Here is a 21,259-nt window from a genome sequence, read left to right on the forward strand (position 1 = left end):
CCCCCATTCTTCACCTAATTTCCCCCCATTTCCCCAAATTTTCCCCAATTTCCACCATTTTCACCCCAAAAATCCCCATTTCCCCCAATTTTTCCCAATTTTCACCATTTTTACCCCAATTCTCCCCATTTTTCCCCATTTTTTGCCCCATTTAATCCCTTTTCACCCCCAAAAAACCCCATTTCCCCCCCAATTTTCCCAATTTCCCCCATTTTCACCCAATTTCCCCAATTTCCCCGCATTTCCCCCCAATTTCCCCCGATTTCACCCAATTTTACCCATTTTTCCCCTAAATTTCCCCATTTTTCACCCCAAAAACTCCCAATTTCCCCCCAATTTTCCCAATTTCCCCCATTTTCACCCCAAAAAATCCCCATTTTCCCCCATCTTTCACCTCATTTTCCCTCAATTTCCCCCATTTTCCCCAATTTTTCCTCATTTTTCACCCCATTTCCCCCCATTTTCAGCCCAATTTTACCCAAAATCCCCATTTCTCATCCTAAAATCCCTAATTTGACCCCAAAAAACCCAATTTTTCTCCCAAAAAACCCCATTTTCATCCAAAAATCCCCATGTTTCACCCATTTTCCCCCCATATTCCTTATTTTCACCTCCAAAAATACCATTTTCACCCAAAATCCCCATTTTCCCCCCCATTTCCCCCTATTCCAACCCATTTTCTCCCCATTTTCCCCATTTCCCCAAATTTTCCCAATTTCCACCATTTTACCCCAAAAAAACCCCATTTTTCACCCCAAAAACCCCATTTCCCCCAATTTCCCCATTTTCCCCCCATTTCCCCCCCAATTTCCCATTTCCCCCATTTCACCCCAAAAAATCCCCACTTTCCCCCCATTTTCCCAATTTTCACATTTTACCCCATTCTCCCATTTTTTCCCCATTTTCGCCCCCTTTAATCCCTTTTCACCCCCAAAACTCCCTATTTCCCCCCATTTCCCCCCAATTTCCCCATTTTCACCCCATTTCCCCTAAAAAACCCCATTTTTCCCATTTCTCACCCCAATTTTCCCCATTTCCCCCCATTTCCCCCCCAATTTACCCAATTTCCACCATTTCACCCCAATTTCCAATGTCCCCCATTTTCCCCCCGAAAATCCCCATTTTCACCCCAAAATCCATTTTTCCACCCCCAAAACCCCATTTTCTCCCAAAAATCCCATTTTTGAGCCCAAAAAACCCATTTTCCCCCCCAATTTCCCAATTTCCCCCTTTTTCCCCCCAAAAACCCCATTTTCCCCCCATTTCCCCTAAAAAACCCCATTTTCCCCCATTTTTCACCCCCATTTCCCCCTATTCCCTTCCAATTTCCACCATTTTTCAACCCCAAAACCCAATTTTGCCCCATTTCCCCCATTTTCACCCCAAAAAACCCATTTTTCACCCCATTTCCCCCCATTCCCCTTAATTTTCCCCCATTTTTCCCCATTTTCACCCCATTTTCACCCCATTTTTCCTTATTTTTCCCCCATTTCCACCATTTTCACCCCAATTTCCCCCATTTTCACCCCAAAAAATCCTCATTTTTCACCACATTTTCCCCCATTTCCTCCTATTTCCCCCCATATTTTCCCCATTTTCCCCCAATTTTCCCAATTTCCCCCATTTTCACCCAAAAAAAAAACATTTTCCCCCCCATTTTCCCCATTTTTCCCCCAATTTTACCCATTTTTCCCCTAAATTTCCCCATTTCTCACTCCAAAAAAACCCATTTTCCCCCCAATTTTCCCAATTTCCCCCATTTTCACCCCAAAAAACCCCATTTCCCCCCAATATCCCCATTTCTCACCCCAAAACCTCCCAATTTCACCCCAAAAAACCCCATTTTTCCCCCAATATTCCCAATTCTCACCCCAAAACCTCCCAATTTCCCCCCAAAACCCCATTTCTCCCCCCATTTCCCCCATTTTCACCCCAAAAACCCCATTTTCCCCCCCAATTTTCCCGATTTCGCCCTTTTTCCCCCCAATTTCTCACTGTTGGAGCAGTGCTCTGAGCGCTCTCTCCAACGCTCCGTCTCCATCTTCCTCCTCATCTTCCTCTTCCTCCTCCCCCCCCCGGCTGCCATGGGAACCCATCTGTAACCATGGCGACAACCGACAAACCCCATTGGTTGAATTGTTACCATGGTGACCGTCCGTAGGCCACCATTATAACCATAGCAACACCCTTCCGTCTCCATAACAACGCGGCGACCAATCAGCTCCCTCCTCCCCCCCCCAAATCTCCATAGCAACACAGGGACCAATCAGCACACGCCTACCCCCCCCACGTCTCCATAGCAACGCAGGGACCAATCAGCTCCCTCCTCCCCCCCCAAGTCTCCATAGCAACGCAGGGACCAATCACCTCACACCCCCCCCCCCCGTATCCATAGCAACACAGGGACCAATCAGCGCACACCTCCCCCCCTCCCAACTAAATCCACCCAGTCTCCATAGCAACGCAGCGACCAATGAGCTCCCTCCTCCCCCCCCCCCCGTATCCATAGCAACGCAGCGACCAATCAGCTCCCTCCTTATTCCCCCCAACTCTCCCAGTCTCTATAGCAACGCGCCGACCAATCAGCTCCGTCCTCCCCCCCCCCCGTCTCCATAGCAACCCTGCAACCTATCAGCTTTCTCCTCTCCCCCCACCCCAGTCTCCATAACAACATGGCGACCAATCAGCTCCCTCTCCCTCCCCCGTCCCCATAGCAACCCTGCAACCAATCAGCTGCCTCCCCCCACCCCACCAACCTCATCTCCATAGCAACGCGCCGACCAATCACCTCCCTCCAGCCCCCTCCCGCCTTCCAAGCTCTCTCATCCAATAGGATCCCGCGACCCCCCCTCCCCATTTCCCAGCAGCCAATCAGAAGCCGAAGCCCCCCCTTTATCCCGCCCCCCATTATCCCCGTCAGCCAATCAGGAAGCGGCGCCCCCTCCCCCCTCCCCCCCACGAACCTCAGCGGCTTCGCGGCCCTTTGTTTGTCTCTCCCACGGAACCGGAAGTGACGTAACACGAAAGCCGGAAGAGGCGGAGCTTAAACCGGAAGTGGGGCGTACCTGGTTGATAAATAGAGCAAGGGGGCGTGGTTTAAACCGGAAGTAGAAGCTGGGGATCGATCTTATAGGCTGACAGACCGGAAAAGGCGGGGTTTAAACCGGAAACGCTCGCTTTGGCAAACAGGAAGTTAGCGACAGCAACCGGAAGTAGGTCGCAACTGTACCCGGAAGTGCTGAGTCATACCGGAAGTGCTTTTGTTTACGCACTATGATGGATCGAGACCGGAAGTGAGGCGCTGATTGGCTGCGCGAAGCCCCGCCCACCGACTTCCGGCCCATCGACCAATCGCTGTTTAAACAGACACTCGGGGTAAGTGACGTCACTTCCGGTGATTGTTTATTGGCCCGCGGAGACCCCATTATAAAAAGGGGGCGGGGCTTAATGGGGTTTTAGGCCCATGGGCGGCTCTGATTGGCTGCTGGGATGGGAGCAGCTCGGCCAATCAGAGAAGACAACGTGATTGATTGATTGATTGGATGGGAGGGTGTTGATTGACCAATGGGATGCTGGCGTTGGTCCATGGGAGGATGGGGCTGGCCAATAGGAATGCAGAACTGCCCGTCGACCAATGGGAAGATGGTGTGGTACTACAGGGTCCAATCAAATGGCAGGAGGGGCACGAGCCGCCATATTGGATGGGTGAGCCAATAGGGACAAAGGAAGGCGGCCATCTTGGATCGCTGAGCCAATAGGGATGAAGGAAGGCGGCCATCTTGGATGTATGAGCCAATTGGGATGAAGGAAGGCGGCCATCTTGGATCGTTGAGCCAATGAGGATGAGGACGGCCATCTTGGATATGTGAGCCAATGGGGATGAAGGAAGGCGGCCATCTTGGATTAGTGAACCAATGAGGATGAGGGAGGGCAGCCATATTGGATGCATGAGTCAATAGTGACGTGGGATGGCGGCCATCTTGGATTGGTGAGTCAATAGGGTTGAAGGAAGGCGGCCATGTTGGATTGGTGAGCCAATAGGGATGAGGGATGGCGGCCATCTTGGATAGTCAGTCAACCAATGAGGACGAGGCATGGACGCCATCTTGGAATGCTCAGCCAATGAGAAGCCGGGGGGGTTATTTTCCAAGCCAGGCGGCCATCTTGGAATGGCCAACTCAATGATGGCGGCCATCTTGAAAAGGCTGACCCATGATGGTGGCGGCCATCTTGTCCCACTCATGATATAGGCAGCCATATTGTCCCACACACGCTATTGGTGGCCATAGAGCCCCATAGAGCCCCATAGACACCCCATAGAGCCCCATAGACACCCCATAGAGCCCCATAGACACCCCATAGAGCCCGACAGAGCCCCATAGACACTCATAGACACCCCATATAGCTCCATAATGCCCTGTGGACACTCCATAGAGCCCCACTGAGCACTATAGAACCCCATAGAGCCCCATAGACACCCCATAGAGCCCCATACAGACCCATAGAGCCTCATATCACCCCATAGACACCCCATAGTGCCCCATAGAGCACTATAGAGCCGCATAGACACCCCATAGAGCCCCATAGACACCCCATAGAGCCCAATAAAGCCCCATAGACACCCCATTGAGCTCCACAGACCCTATAGACACCCCATAGACACCCATAGAGCCCCATAGACACCCCATAGAGCCCCATAGAGTGCCGTAGACACCCCGTAGAGCCCCATAGACACCCCACAGAACCCCATAGACACCCCATAGACCCCATAGACACCCCGTAGAGCCCCATAGAGTGCCGTAGACACCCCATAGAGCCCCATAGACACCCCATAGACACCCATAGAGCCCCATAGACACCCCATAGAGCCCCATAGACACCCCATAGAGCCCCATAGAGCCCCATAGAGTGCCGTAGACACCCCATAGAGCCCCACAGACACCCCATAGAGCCCCATATCACCCCATATCACCCCATAGAGCCCCATAGACACCCCATAGAGCCCCATAGACACCCCATAGAGACCCATAGACACCCCACAGAACCCCATAGACACCCCATAGACCCCATAGACACCCCGTAGAGCCCCATAGAGTGCCGTAGGCACCCCATAGAGCACCATAGACACCCCATAAAGCCCCATAGACACCCCATAGAGCCTCATATAACCCCACAGAGCCCCATACAGAACCATATCACCCCATAGAGCCCCATAGAGCCCCATAGACACCCCATAGAGCCCCATAGACACCCCATAGAGCCCCATAGAGCCACACAGACACCCCATAGAGCCTCATATCACCCCATATCACCCCATAGACCCTCACATCTTCTTCACCCTCTCCTCCAAGGCCTCCAGCTCGGCCATGACCTCGCGGGGCAGATCGGCCCCAAAATTCTCCCCATAATAATCCCTTAATTCCTTACATTCCTCCACCCAAAACTCCTTCTCCATAGGGAACAACTGCCCATAATCCACCCCATATCCATAGACACCCCATAGAGCTCCATAATGCCCCATAGACACCCCATAGTGCCCCATAGAGCACTATAGAGCCCCATAGACACCCCATAGAGCCCCATAGACACCCCATAGACGCCCCATAGAGTGCCATAGACACCCCATAGAGCCCCATACAGACCCATAGGGACCCATATCTCCCCACAGACACCCCACAGAGCCCTGTAGAGCCCCATAGACACCCCATAGAGCCCAATAAAGCCCCATAGACACCCCATAGAGCCCCATAGACACCCCATAGACACCCATAGAGCCCCATAGAGTGCCGTAGACACCCCATAGAGCCCCATAGACACCCCATAGAGCCCTATAAAGCCCCATAGAGCCCCATAGACACCCCATAGAGCCCCATAGACACCCCATAGAGCCCTAAAGAGCCCCATATCACCCCATTGAGCCCCATAAAGCCCAATAGAGCCCCATATCACCCCATAGACACCCCATAGAGCCCCATAGACACCCCATAGAGCCCTACAGAGCCCCATAGACACTCATAGACACCCCATAGAGCTCCATAGACACCCCATAGAGCCCCATAGACACCCCATAGACCCCATAGACACCCCGTAGAGCCCCATAGAGTGCCGTAGACACCCCATAGAGCACCATAGACACCCCATAAAGCCCCATAGACACCCCATAGAGCCTCATATAACCCCACAGAGCCCCATACAGAACCATATCACCCCATAGAGCCCCACAGAGCCCCATAGACACCCCATAGAGCCCTATAAAGCCCCATAGAGCCCCATAGACACCCCATAGAGCCCCATAGAGCCCCATAGACACCCCATAGAGCCCCATATCACCCTATAGAGCCCCATAGAGCCCCATAGGGACCCATAGACCCTCACATCTTCTTCACCCTCTCCTCCAAGGCCTCCAGCTCGGCCATGACCTCGCAGACACCCCATAGAGCCCCATAGACACCCCATAGAGCCCCATATCACCCCATAGAGCCCCACAGACACCCCATAGAGACCCATAGAGTGCCGTAGACACCCCATAGAGCCCCATAGAGCCCCATAAAGCCCCATAGACACCCCATAGACACCCATAGAGTGCCATAGACACCCCATAGAGCCCCATAGACACCCCATAGAGCCCCACAGACACCCCATAGAGCCTCATATAACCCCACAGAGCCCCATACAGAACCATATCACCCCATAGAGCTCCATAGAGCCCCATAGACACCCCATAGAGCCCCATAGACACCCCATAGAGCCTCATATAACCCCACAGAGCCCCATAGAGAACCATATCACCCCATAGAGCACTATAGAGCCCCATAGACACCCCATAGAGCCCCATAGACACCGTATAGAGCCCCATAGACCCTCACATCTTCTTCACCCTCTTCTCCAAGGCCTCCAGCTCGGCCATGACCTCGCGGGGCAGATCGGCCCCAAAATTCTCCCCATAATAATCCCTTAATTCCTTACATTCCTCCACCCAAAACTCCTTCTCCATAGGGAACAACTGCCCATAATCCACCCCATATCCATAGACACCCCATAGAGCTCCATAATGCCCCATAGACACCCCATAGTGCCCCATAGAGCACTATAGAGCCCCATAGACACCCCATAGAGCCCCATAGACACCCCATAGACGCCCCATAGAGTGCCATAGACACCCCATAGAGCCCCATACAGACCCATAGGGACCCATATCTCCCCACAGACACCCCACAGAGCCCTGTAGAGCCCCATAGACACCCCATAGAGCCCAATAAAGCCCCATAGACACCCCATAGAGCCCCATAGACACCCCATAGACACCCATAGAGCCCCATAGAGTGCCGTAGACACCCCATAGAGCCCCATAGACACCCCATAGAGCCCTATAAAGCCCCATAGAGCCCCATAGACACCCCATAGAGCCCCATAGACACCCCATAGAGCCCTAAAGAGCCCCATATCACCCCATTGAGCCCCATAAAGCCCAATAGAGCCCCATATCACCCCATAGACACCCCATAGAGCCCCATAGACACCCCATAGAGCCCCATAGAGCCCCATAGACACCCCATAGAGCCCCATAAAACCCCATAGACACCCCATAGAGCCCCATAGAGCCCCATAGACACCCATAGAGCCCCATAGAGTGCCGTAGACACCCCATAGAGCCCCATAGACACCCCACAGAGCCCCATAGACACCCCATAGACCCCATAGACACCCCGTAGAGCCCAATAGAGTGCCGTAGGCACCCCATAGAGCACCATAGACACCCCATAGAGCCTCATATAACCCCACAGAGCCCCATACAGAACCATATCACCCCATAGACACCCCATAGAGCCCCATAGACACCCCATAGAGCCCTATAAAGCCCCATAGAGCCCCATAGACACCCCATAGAGCCCCATATCACCCCATAGATGCCCCATATCACCCCATAGACACCTCATAGAGCCCCATATCACCCCATACAGACCCATAGGGACCCATATCACCCCACAGAGCCCCATAGAGCCCCATAGACACCCCATAGAGCCCCATAGACACCCCATAGACACCCCATAGAGCCCCATATCACCCCATATCACCCCATAGACCCCTCACATCTTCTTCACCCTCTCCTCCAAGGCCTCCAGCTCAGCCATGACCTCGCAGACACCCCATAGAGCCCCATAGACACCCCATAGAGCCCCATAAAGCCCAATAGACACCCCATAGAGCCCCATAGACACCCCATAGAGCCCCATAGACACCCCATAGAGCTCTATAAAGCCCCATAGAGCCCCATAGACACCCCATAGAGCCCCATAAAGCCCAATAGACACCCCATAGAGCCCCACAGACACCCATAGGGCCCAATAAAGCCCCATAGACACCCCATTGAGCTCCACAGACCCTATAGACACCCCATAGACACCCATAGAGCCCCATAGACACCCCATAGACACCCATAGACCCTCTTTAGGCACCAGCCCTATAGGTGTGGGGCGGGCCGTGTCCTTCCCTTGGATCCTCCCATAGATCCAAGCTAAGGCGGCCATCTTGGAATGGCCAACTCAATGATGGCGGCCATCTTGAAACGGCCGACCCATGATGGTGGCGGCCATCTTGGAACAGTCAACTCATATACATGGCAGCCATCTTGTCCCACATACAGCCCCATAGAACCCCACAGACACCCCATAGAGCCCCATATCACCCCATAGAGCCCCATAGACACCCCATAGACACCCATAGAGCCCCATAGAGTGCCGTAGACACCCCGTAGAGCCCCATAGACACCCCACAGAACCCCATAGAGCCCCATAGACCCCATAGACACCCCGTAGAGCCCCATAGAGTGCCATAGGCACCCCATAGAGCACCATAGACACCCCATAGAGCCCCATAGACACCCCATAGAGCCCCATAGACCCCCATATCTCCCCATAGACACCCCATAGAGCCCAATAAAGCCCCATAGAACCCCATAGAGCCCCATAGGGACCCATAGACCCTCACATCTTCTTCACCCTCTCCTCCAAGGCCTCCAGCTCGGCCATGACCTCGCGGGGCAGATCGGCCCCAAAATTCTCCCCATAATAATCCCTTAATTCCTTACATTCCTCCACCCAAAACTCCTTCTCCATAGGGAACAACTGCCCATAATCCACCCCCATATCCATAGACACCCCATAGAGCTCCATAATGCCCCATAGACACCCCATAGTGCCCCATAGAGCACTATAGAGCCCCATAGACACCCCATAGAGCCCCATAGACACCCCATAGACACCCATAGAGCCCCATAGACACCCCATAGAGCCCCACTGACACCCCATAGAGCCCAATAAAGCCCCATAGACACCCCATTGAGCTCCACAGACCCTATAGACACCCCATAGACACCCATAGAGCCCCATAGACACCCCATAGACACCCATAGAGCCCCATAGAGTGCCGTAGACACCCATAGAGCCCCATAGACACCCCATAAACACCCATAGAGCCCCATAGAGTGCCGTAGACACCCCATAGAGCCCCATAGACACCCCATAGACACCCATAGAGCCCCATAGAGCCCCATAGACACCCCATAGACCCCATAGACACCCTATAGAGCCCCATAGACACCCCATAGACACCCATAGAGCCCCACAGAGTGCCGTAGACACCCCATAGAGCCACACAGACACCCCATAGAGCCCCATAGAGCCCCATAGACACCCCATAGAGCCCAATAAAGCCCCATAGACACCCCATTGAGCTCCACAGACCCCATAGACACCCCATAGACACCCATAGAGCCCCATAGACACCCCATAGACACCCATAGAGCCCCATAGAGTGCCGTAGACACCCCATAGAGCCCCATATCACCCCATAGAGCCCCATAGACACCCCATAGAGCCCCATAGACACCCCATAGAGCCCTAAAGAGCCCCATATCACCCCATTGAGCCCCATAAAGCCCAATAGAGCCCCATATCACCCCATATCTCCCCATAGACCCCTCACATCTTCTTCACCCTCTCCTCCAAGGCCACCAGCTCGGCCATGACCTCGCAGACACCCCATAGACCCCCATAAAGCCCCATAGAGCCCCATAGACACCCCATAGACACCCATAGAGCCCCATAGACACCCCATAGACACCCATAGAGCCCCATAGACACCCATAGAGCCCCATAGACACCCCATAGACACCCATAGAGCCCCACAGACACCCCATAGAGCCCCATAGACACCCATAGAGCCCCATAGACACCCCATAGATCCCCATAGACACCCCATAGAGCCCCATAGAGCCCCATAGACACCCCATAGAGGCCTGTAGAGCCCTATAAAGCCCCACAGACACCCCATAGACACCCCATAGAGCCTCATATCACCCCATAGCGCCCCATATCACCCCATAGACACCTCATAGAGCCCCATATCACCCCATACAGACCCATAGGGACCCACATCACCCCATAGAGCCCCATTGAGCCACATAGACACCCCATAGAGCCTCACATCACCCCATAGCGCCCCATAGAGCCCCATAGACACCCTATATCACCCCATAGAGCCCCATAGACACCCTATATCACCCCATAGACCCTCACATCTTCTTCACCCTCTCCTCCAAGGCCTCCAGCTCGGCCATGACCTCGCGGGGCAGATCGGCCCCAAAATTCTCCCCATAATAATCCCTTAATTCCTTACATTCCTCCACCCAAAACTCCTTCTCCATAGGGAACAACTGCCCATAATCCACCCCCTTCAACCCATTGAGATCCAACTCACCCTCTTTAGGCACCAGCCCTATAGGTGTGGGGCGGGCCGTGTCCTTCCCTTGGATCCTCCCATAGATCCAAGCTAAGACACGAGCGTTGTGACCGAATCCCGGCCAAACGAAGCCACCTTCGTTATCACGGAGGAACCAATTAACGTGGAAGATACGGGGGAGCCTGGCCCCACTTCTTTCCCCCATTGAAAGCCAATGGGCCAAGTAACGGCCCGCGTTGTAGCCGAAGAAGGGACGCATGGCGAAGGGGTCGTGCATCAGGCGGCCACCTAGAAAGGGGGGGGGGGTGGTTATGGGGCTGGAGGACTGAGATATGGGGCTGGAGGACTGAGATATGGGGCTGGAGGACTGAGATATGGGGCTGGAGGACTCAGATATGGGGCTGGAGGACTGAGATATGGGGCTGGAGGACTCAGATATGGGGCTGGAGGACTCATTTATGGGGCTGGAGGACCAAACTGTGGGGCTGGAAGACTGAGATATGGGGCTGGAGGACCAAACTGTGGGGCTGGAGGTCTCAGATATGGGGCTGGAGGACTGAGATATGGGGCTGGAGGACCCACTTGTGGGGCTGGAGGACTCAGATATGGGGCTGGAGGACTCAGATATGGGGCTGGAGGACTGAGATATGGGGCTGGAGGACTGAGATATGGGGCTGGAGGACTCATTTATGGGGCTGGAGGACCAAACTGTGGGGCTGGAGGACTCATTTATGGGGCTGGAGGACCCACAAAGAGCCTTGGAGGACCCACTTATTGGGCTGGAGGACCAAACTGTGGGGCTGGGGGACTGAGATATGGGGCTGGAGGACCCACGAAGAGCCTTGGAGGACTCACTTATTGGGCTGGAGGACCAAACTGTGGGGCTGGGGGACTCATTTATGGGGCTGGAGGACCCGTGAAGAGCCTTGGAGGACTCACTTATGGGGCTGGAGGACTGAGATATGGGGCTGGAGGACCCACTTATGGGGCTGGAGGACTGAGATATGGGGCTGGAGGACTCATTTATGGGGCTGGAGGACTGAGATATGGGGCTGGAGGACTCAGATATGGGGCTGGAGGAATGAGATATGGGGCTGGAGGACTCAGATATGGGGCTGGAGGACTCAGATATGGGGCTGGAGGACCAAACTGTGGGGCTGGAGGACTGAGATATGGGGCTGGAGGACCCACAAAGAGCCTTGGAGGACTCACTTATGGGGCTGGAAGACTGAGCTGTGGGGCTGGAGGATCCACTTGTGGGGCTGGAGGACTAAGTTGTGGAGTTGGAGGTCCCACTTATGGGGCTGGAGGAGGCACTTGTGGGGCTGGAGGAATGAGATATGGGGCTGGAGGACTCATTTATGGGGCTGGAGGACTAAGATATGGGGCTGGAGGACTCATTTATGGGGCTGGAGGACTCAGATATGGGGCTGGAGGACTGAGATATGGGGCTGGAGGACTCAGATATGGGGCTGGAGGACTGAGATATGGGGCTGGAGGACCCACAAAGAGCCTTAAAGGACTACTTATGGGGCTGGAGGACTGAATTGTGGTGCTGGAGGATTCATTTATGGGGCTGGAGGAATGAGATATGGGGCTGGAGGACTGAGATATGGGGCTGGAGGATTGAGATATGGGGCTGGAGGACTGAGATATGGGGCTGGAGGACTCATTTATGGGGCTGGAGGACCCACAAAGAGCCTTAAAGGACTACTTATGGGGTTGGAGGACCCACTTATGGGGCTGGAGGACTGAGATATGGGGCTGGAGGACTGAGATATGGGGCTGGAGGACCAAACTGTGGGGCTGGAGGACTGAGATATGGGGCTGGAGAACCAAACTGTGGGGCTGGAGGACTCATTTATGGGGTTGGAGGTCCCACTTATGGGGCTGGAGGAGGCACTTGTGGGGCTGGAGGACTCAGATATGGGGCTGGAGGATTCATTTATGGGGCTGGAGGACTGAGCTGTGAGGCTGGAGGACTGAGATATGGGGCTGGAGGACTGAGATATGGGGCTGGAGGATTGAGATATGGGGCTGGAGGACTCATTTATGGGGCTGGAGGACCCACAAAGAGCCTTAAAGGACTAATTATGGGGTTGGAGGACCCAGTTATGGGGCTGGTGGACTGAGATATGGGGCTGGAGGACTCATTTATGGGGCTGGAGGACTGAGATATGGGGCTGGAGGACTCAGATATGGGGCTGGAGGAATGAGATATGGGGCTGGAGGAATGAGATATGGGGCTGGAGGACTGAGATATGGGGCTGGAGGACCAAACTGTGGGGCTGGAAGACTCATTTATGGGGCTGGAGGACCCATGAAGAGCCTTGGAGGACTCACTTATGGGGCTGGAGGACTGAGCTGTGGGGCTGGAGGATCCACTTGTGGGGCTGGAGGACTAAGTTGTGGAGCTGGAGGACCCACTTATGGGGTTGGAGGACCACTTATGAGGCTGGAGGACTCATTTATGGGGCTGGAGGACCAAACTGTGAGGCTGGAGGACTGAGATATGGGGCTGGGGGACTGAGATATGGGGCTGGAGGACTGTAATATGGGGCTGGAGGACTGAGATATGGGGCTGGAGGACTGAGATATGGGGCTGGAGAACCAAACTGTGTGGCTGGAGGACCAACTTATGGGGTTGGAGGACCCATTTATGGGGTTGGAGGACAAGGGGGAGTCACTTGTGGGGTTGGAGGACTCACGGGGTTGGAGGACCCACAGAGAGCCTTGGAAGATCAACTTATGGGGCTGGAGGACTCATTTATGGGGCTGGAGGACTGAGATATGGGGCTGGAGGACCAACTTATGGGACTGGAGGACTAAGTTGTGGAGCTGGAGGACCAGGGAGAGTCACTCGTGGGGTTGGAGGACCCACTTATGGGGCAGAAGGACCCACAAAGAACCTTGGAGGACCACTTATGGGGCTGGAGGACCCACTTATGGGGCAGGAGGACTCACCCTTGTGCTCGGCGGCCGCGGTGGCTTCGCTCTTCATTGCGCTGCCCAGGAAAACTCCATGGCGCCACCCAAAGGCCTCAACAACCAACGGGACCCCTGGGGAGATATAGGGGGTTATGGGGTGCTATGGGGTGTCTATGGGGCTCTATGGGGTGTCTATTAGGCTCTATGGGTGTCTATGGGTGTCTATGGGACTCTATGGGGTGTCTATGGGGCTCTATGGGTGTCTATGGGGCTCTATGGGGGTTATGGGGCTCTATGGGGCTCTATGGGGTGTCTATGGGTGTCTATGGGGCTCTATGGGGGGAGATGAGACCTTATAGGTGTCTATGGGGCTCTATGGGGTGTCTATGGGGCTCTATGGGTGTCTATGGGTGTCTATGGGGCTCTATGGGGTGTCTATGGGGCTCTATGAGGTGCCTGTGAGTCTCTATGGGGTCCTATGGGGTGTCTATGGGGCTCTATGGGATCCTATGGGGTGTCTATGGGGCTCTATGGGATCCTATGGGGTGTCTATGGGGCTCTATGGGGCCCTATGGGGTGTCTATGGGGCTCTATGGGGGTTATGGGGCTCTATGGGGTGTCTATGGGGAGATACGGGGTGTCTATGGGGAGATATGGGGTATCTATGGGGGGGTATGGGGCCCTATGGGGTGTCTATGGGGGGTTATGGGGTGTCTATGGGGAGATATGGGGGGATATAGAGTTCTACTGGACACTATGGGGCCCTATGTGTTGTCTATGAGGTGATATGGGGTGTCTATTGGGATATATGTGTCCCTATGTGTCTCTATGGGTCCCTATGTGTCTCTATGGGTCCCTATGGGGTCTCTATGGGTCTCTATAGGTCCCTCTGATTCCCTACAGGTCTCTATGGGTCTCTATGGGACTCTATGGTTCCTTGGAGGACTGAGTGTAGGTGGCGCTGTTTCACCTCGTGGCCTCCTGCCCCCGAAGATGATGGCGTCTCTATGGGTCCCTATGTGTCTCTATGGGTCTCTATGGGTCCCTATGGGTCACTATGGGTCCCTATGTATCTCTATGTGTCCCTATGGGTCTCTATGTGTCTCTATGGGTCCCTATGGGTCTCTATGTGTCTCTATGGGTCCCTATGGGTCTCTATGGGTCCCTATGGGTCTCTATGGGTCCCTATGGGTCTCTATGGGTCTCTATGGGTCCCTATGGGTCTCTATGGGTCCCTATGTGTCCCTATGGGTCTCTATGTGTCCCTATGGGTCCCTATGGGTCTCTATGGGTCCCTATGTATCTCTATGGGTCTCTATGGGGTCTCTATGTGTCCCTATGGGTCTCTATGGGTCCCTATGGGTCTCTATGTGTCTCTATGTGTCCCTATGGGGTCTCTATAAGTCCCTATGTGTCCCTATGTATCTCTATGTGTCTCTATGGTTCCTTGGAGGACTGAGTTGTGGTGGCACTGTTTCACCTCTTGGCCTCCTGCCCCCGAAGATGATGGCGTCTCTATGGGTCCCTATGGGTCCCTATGTATCTCTATGGGTCCCTATGGGTCCCTATGGATCTCTATGTGTCCCTATGAAGACCTATGGGTCCCTATAGAGTGTCTATGGAGTGTCTATGGGGCTCTATGTAGTGTTATGGGTACCTCTGGGTCTCTATGGGTCTCTATGGGTCTCTATGTGTCCCTATGGGGTCTCTATGGGTCTCTATGGGTCTCTATGTGTCTCTATGGGTCGCTATGGGTCTCTATGGGTCCCTATGGGTCTCTATGGGTCTCTATGGGTCCCTATGGATCTCTATGGGTCCCTATGTATCTCTATGGGTCCCTATGGGTCTCTATGGGTCCCTATGGGCCCCTATGTGTCCCTATGAAGACCTATGGGTCCCTATAGAGTGTCTATGGAGTGTCTATGGGGCTCTATGTAGTGTTATGGGTCCCTATGGGTCTCTATGGGTCTCTATGGGTCTCTATAGGTCCCTATGATTCCTTATAGGTCCCTATATTTATCTCTATGTGTCTCTATGGTTCCTTGGAGGACTGAGTTGTGGTGGCGCTATGGGTCCCTATGGGTCCCTATGTGTCCCTATGTATCTCTATGTATCTCTATGGTTCCTTGGAGGACTGAATGTAGGTGGCGCTGTTTCACCTCTTGGCCTCCTGCCCCCGAAGATGATGGCGTCGATGGGAACTCCTTCCGGGTCGTCCCAGTGCGGGTCCATGATGGGGCACTGCTGGGCCGGGGCACAGAAACGGGAGTTGGGGTGAGCGCAGGCCTCGGGGTCACCTGGGGGTCAGAGGTCATGGAAAGGTCAGAGGTCATGTGGGGGTCAAGGGTTATGTGGGGTTAGAGGTCATGCGGGGGGGGAAAGGTGAAGGGTTGGGGGGGGAGGGGTGAGGCCTAGCACACAGCTAGGCCTTGGGGTCATGGGGGGGTGAAAGGTCACGGGGTCAGGGGTTATGGGATGACACGGACGCCATCTTGGATCCATGGGCGCCATCTTGGATCCATGGACGCCATCTTGGATCTCATAGACGCCATCTTGGACGCCATCTTGGATCCATGGGCGCCATCTTGGACGCCATCTTGGATCCATGGTCGCCATCTTGGACGCCATCTTGGATCCAATGGAAGCCATCTTGGATCCAATGGAAGCCATCTTGGATCCATGGGAGCCATCTTGGATCCAATGGAAGCCATCTTGGATCCATGGCCGCCATCTTGGACACCATCTTGGATCCATGGGCGCCATCTTGGATCCATGGACGCCATCTTGGATCCCATGGACGCCATATTGGATCCATTGGCACCATCTTGGATCCATGGGCGCCATATTGGACGCCATCTTGGATTCAGTGGAAGCCATCTTGGACCCCATGGACGCCATCTTGGACGCCATCTTAGCCCCATAGACGCCATCTTGGATCCATGGCCGCCATCTTGGACACCATTTTGAACCCACAGACGCCATCTTGGATCCATGGACGCCATTTTGGCCCCATAAACACCCCATATCCCCCCAAACTCCACAGGACTCACCGTGTTTCCAAGGTTTCCCCAACCAGGACGTGTAGGTGACCCCAGGCTCGGTGGGTTCGTCCAGGCCGTCCCAATAGACGCCATCTTGGACACCCCCTCAACCCCATGGAAGCCATCTTGGTACCATGGACGCCATCTTGGATCCATGGGTGCCATCTTGGACCCACAGACGCCATCTTGACACTATGGCCGCCATCTTGGATCCATGGCCGCCATCTTGGACGCCATCTTGGATCCATGGACGCCATCTTGGAGACCCTCTCGACCCCATGGACGCCATCTTGGACCCCACGGACGCCATCTTGGACCCCATAGACCCTATATCCCCCCTATGGACGCCATCTTGTCCCAATGGACGCCATCTTGGCACTATGGACGCCATCTTGAATCCATGGGCGCCATCTTGGATGCCATCTTAGCCCCATGGACGCCATCTTGGCCCCACAGACGCCATCTTGGACGCCATCTTGGCACCATGGAAGCCATCTTGGATCCATGGACGCCATCTTGGACGCCATCTTAGACCCTATGGACGCCATCTTGGCACCATGGACGCCATCTTGGACCCCACAGACACCATCTTGGGCCCATGGACGCCATCTTGGACACCTCCTCAACCCCATGGAAGCCATCTTGGATCCATGGACACCATCTTGGACCCATGGACGCCATCTTGGACGCCATCTTAGCCCCATAGATGCCATCTTGGATCCATGGGCGCCATCTTGGACCCACAGACGCCATCTTGGACACCCCCTTGACCCAATGGACGCCATCTTGGATCCATGGACGCCATCTTGGATGCCATCTTGGCCCCATGGACGCCATCTTGGATCCATGGCCGCCATCTTGGACGCCATTTTGAACCCACAGGCGCCATCTTGGACCCCACAGACGCCATCTTGGACCCACAGACGCCATCTTGGACCCACGGACGCCATCTTGGACGCCATCTTGGCCCCCATAGACACCCTTCTGACCCCACAGACGCCATCTTGGACCCCACGGACACCATTTTGGCCCCATAAACACCACCTTGGCCACCCCATTGACCCCATATCCCCCCCATAATCAATGGGACTCACCGTGTTTCCAAGGTTTCCCCAACCAGGACGTGTAGGTGACCCCAGGCTCGGTGGGTTCGTCCAGGCCGTCCCAATAGACGCCATCTTGGACACCCCCTCGACCCCATGGAAGCCATCTTGGATCCATGGACGCCATCTTGGATCCATGGGTGCCATCTTGGACCCACAGACGCCATTTTGGATCCATGGACGCCATCTTGGACGCCATTTTGAACCCATGGCCTCCATTTTGAATCCATGGACGCCATTTTGAACCCACAGACGCCATCTTGGACCCCATGGACGCCATCTTGGATCCATGGCCACCATCTTGGACGCCATCTTGGATCCATGGACGCCATCTTGGACCCACAGACGCCATCTTGGACACCCCCTTGACCCAATGGACGCCATCTTGGGCCCACAGACGCCATCTTGGATCCATGGCCGCCATCTTGGCCCCACAGACGCCATCTTGGATCCATGGACGCCATCTTGGACGCCATCTTAGCCCCATAGACGCCATCTTGGACCCCACAGACGCCATTTTGGGCCCACAGAAGCCATCTTGGACCCCACAGACGCCATCTTGGACCCCATAGACACCCCATATCCCCCCATAATCAATGGGACTCACCGTGTTTCCAAGGTTTCCCCAACCAGGACGTGTAGGTGACCCCAGGCTCGGTGGGTTCGTCCAGGCCGTCCCAATAGACGCCCCCGTCGCTGCGCAGCCCCACGTTGGTGAAGATGGTGTTACGGCTGATGGTGGCCATGGCGTTGGGGTTGGTACGAGACGACGTCCCCGGGGCCACCCCAAAGAAACCACGTTCGGGGTTGATGGCACGGAGGCGACCTATGGGGCCAGACCCACAAGTATAAGGGTTAATGGGGGCCTATGGGGCCAGACCCACAAGTATAGGGGTTAATGGGGGCCTATGGGGCCAGACCTACAAGTATAAGGGGGTCAATGGGGGCAATAGGGCACAGAGACCCCAAATTATGGGGGAAGGGGGGTTCAATGGGGCACAGAGACCCCCAAGTATGGGGGAGGGAGTCAATGGGGGCCTATGGGGCCAGACCCACAAGTATAGGGGGGTCAATGGGGGCCTATGGGGTCAGACCCACAAGTATAAGGAGCTCAATGGGGGTCAATGGGGGTCAATGGGGCTCGGAGACCCCAAAGTTGGGGAGACCAATGGGATTCCAGCACTTAGGGGTCAATGGGGGCCAAATATGGGGCCAAATATGGGGTCAATGGGGTTCAGAGACCCCCAAGTATGGGGGAGGGAGTCAATGGGGGCCTATGGGGCCAGACCCACAAGTATGGGGGGTCAATGGGGGTCTATGGGACCCCCACGTTGGTGAAGATGGTGTTATGGCTGATGGTGGCCATGGCGTTGGGGTTGGTACGAGACGACGTCCCCGGGGCCACCCCAAAGAAACCACGTTCGGGGTTGATGGCACGGAGGCGACCTATGGGGCCAGACCCACAAGTATAGGGGTTAATGGGGGCCTATGGGGCCAGACCCACAAGTACAGGGGGTTAATGGGGGGCAATGGGGCACAGAGACCCCCAAGTATGGGGGAGGGAGTCAATGGGGGCCTTTGGGGCCAGACCTACAAGTATAGGGGGTCAATGAGGGGCAATGGGGCCAGACCCACAAGTATAGGGGGTTAATGGGGGCCTATGGGGCCAGACCTACAAGTATAGGGGTTCAATGGGGGCCTATGGGGCCAGACCCACAAGTATAGGGGGTTAATGGGGGTCAATGGGGGCCTATGGGGCCAGACCCACAAGTATAAGGGTTAATGGGGACCTATGGGGCCAGACCCACAAGTATAGGGGGTTAACAAGGGCAATAGGGCACAGAGACCCAAAATTATGGGGGGGGGGGTCAATGGGGCACAGAGACCCCCAAGTATGGGGGAGGGAGTCAATGGGGGTCAATGGGGGCCTATGGGGCCAGACCCACAAGTATAGGGGGTCAATGGGGGTCAATGGGGCCAGACCTACAAGTATAGGGGGTCAATGGGGGCCTATGGGGCCAGACCCACAAGTATAGGGGGGTCAATGGGGGCCAATGGGGGCCAATGGGGCACAGAGACCCCCAACTATGGGGGAGGGAGTCAATGGGGGCCTATGGGGCCAGACCCACAAGTATAGGGGGGTCAATGGGGCCAGACCTACAATTATAGGGGGTCAATGGGGGTCAATGGGGCCAGACCTACAATTATAGGGGGTCAATGGGAGTCAATGGGGGCCTATGGGGCCAGACCCACAAGTATAGTGGGGTCAATGGGGGCCTATGGGGGTCAATGGGGCACAGAGACCCCGAAGTATGGGGGGCAATAGGGTCAATGGGGTACAGAGACCCTGAAGTATGGGGGGCAATGGGGTCAATGGGGTACAGAGACCCCCCAGTATGGGAGAGGGCGTCAATGGGGGTCAATGGGGCACAGAGACCCCCAAGTATGGGGGACAGTGGGGGGCAATGGGGCACAGAGAGCGTCAAGTATGGGGGAGGGTCAATGGGGGCCTATGGGGCCAGACCTACAAGTATAGGGGGTTAATGGGGGTCAATGGGGGCCTATGGGGCCAGACCCACAAGTATAAGGGTTAATGGGGACCTATGGGGCCAGACCCACAAGTATAGGGGGGTCAATGGGGCACAGAGACCCCAAAGTTGGGGAGCCCAATGGGATTCCAGCCCTTGGGGGTCAATGGGGGCCAAATATGGGGTCAAATATGGGGCCAATGGGGCTCAGAGACCCCCCAGTATGGGAGAGGGGGTCAATGGGGGTCAATGGGGGCTTATGGGGCCAGACCCACAAGTATAGGGGGGTCAATGGGGGTCAATGGGGCTCAGAGACCCCAAAGTTGGGGAGCCCAATGGGATTCCAGCCCTTGGGGGTCAATGGGGGCCAAATATGGGGCCAATGGGGCTCAGAGACCCCCCAGTATGGGGGAGGGAGTCAATGGGGGCCTATGGGGCCAGACCCACAAGTATAGGGGGTTAATGGGGGTCAATGGGGGCCTATGGGGCCAGACCCACAAGTATAGGGGGGTTAATGGGGGCCTATGGGGCCAGACCCACAAGTATAGGGGGTTAATAGGGGCCTATGGGGCCAGACCCACAAGTATAGGAGTCAATAGGGGTCAATGGGGGCCTATGGGGTCAGACCCACAAGTATAGGGGGGTTAATGGGGGTCTATGGGGCCAGACCTACAAGTATATGGGGGTCAATGGGGCTCAGAGACCCCAAACTTGGGGAGCCTAATCGGATTCCAGCACTTGGGGGTCAAATATGGGAACACTTGGGGGTCAATGGGGCTCAGAGACCCCCAAGTATGGGGGAGGGAGTCAATGGGGGTCAATGGGGGCCTATAGGGCCAGACCCACAAGTATAGGGGTTAATGGGGGCCTATGGGGCCAGACCTACAAGTATAGGGGGTTAATGGGGGTCAATGGGGGC

General features: G+C 55.2%; 1 protein-coding gene across 8 annotated transcripts in view; it reads right to left on the bottom strand.

Annotated features, from left to right (window-relative positions):
* Positions 1 to 3,385: 3,385 nt before the first annotated feature.
* LOC107307214 (phosphoenolpyruvate carboxykinase [GTP], mitochondrial) overlaps positions 3,386 to 21,259 on the bottom strand; it is a 45,683-nt gene continuing 27,809 nt past the window's right edge. For 6 of the 8 annotated variants that reach the window (XM_085534464.1, XM_085534461.1, XM_085534465.1 and 3 more), the window contains one exon: positions 19,113 to 19,258. In XM_085534464.1, the coding sequence (XP_085390590.1) occupies positions 19,128 to 19,258 (131 nt within the window). In that variant the 3' untranslated portion in view covers positions 19,113 to 19,127. Of the gene's footprint in view, positions 11,029 to 13,704; positions 13,801 to 15,827; positions 15,966 to 18,419; positions 18,639 to 19,060; positions 19,259 to 21,259 lie in introns of those variants that run through there. The other 2 variants (XM_085534468.1, XM_085534466.1) reach the window with 2 other exon arrangements.

This window comes from Coturnix japonica, unplaced genomic scaffold, assembly GCF_054131305.1.
Source record: "Coturnix japonica strain WE unplaced genomic scaffold, WE-NBRP24 Scf083, whole genome shotgun sequence".
NCBI classification, from domain to species: Eukaryota; Metazoa; Chordata; class Aves; order Galliformes; family Phasianidae; genus Coturnix; species Coturnix japonica.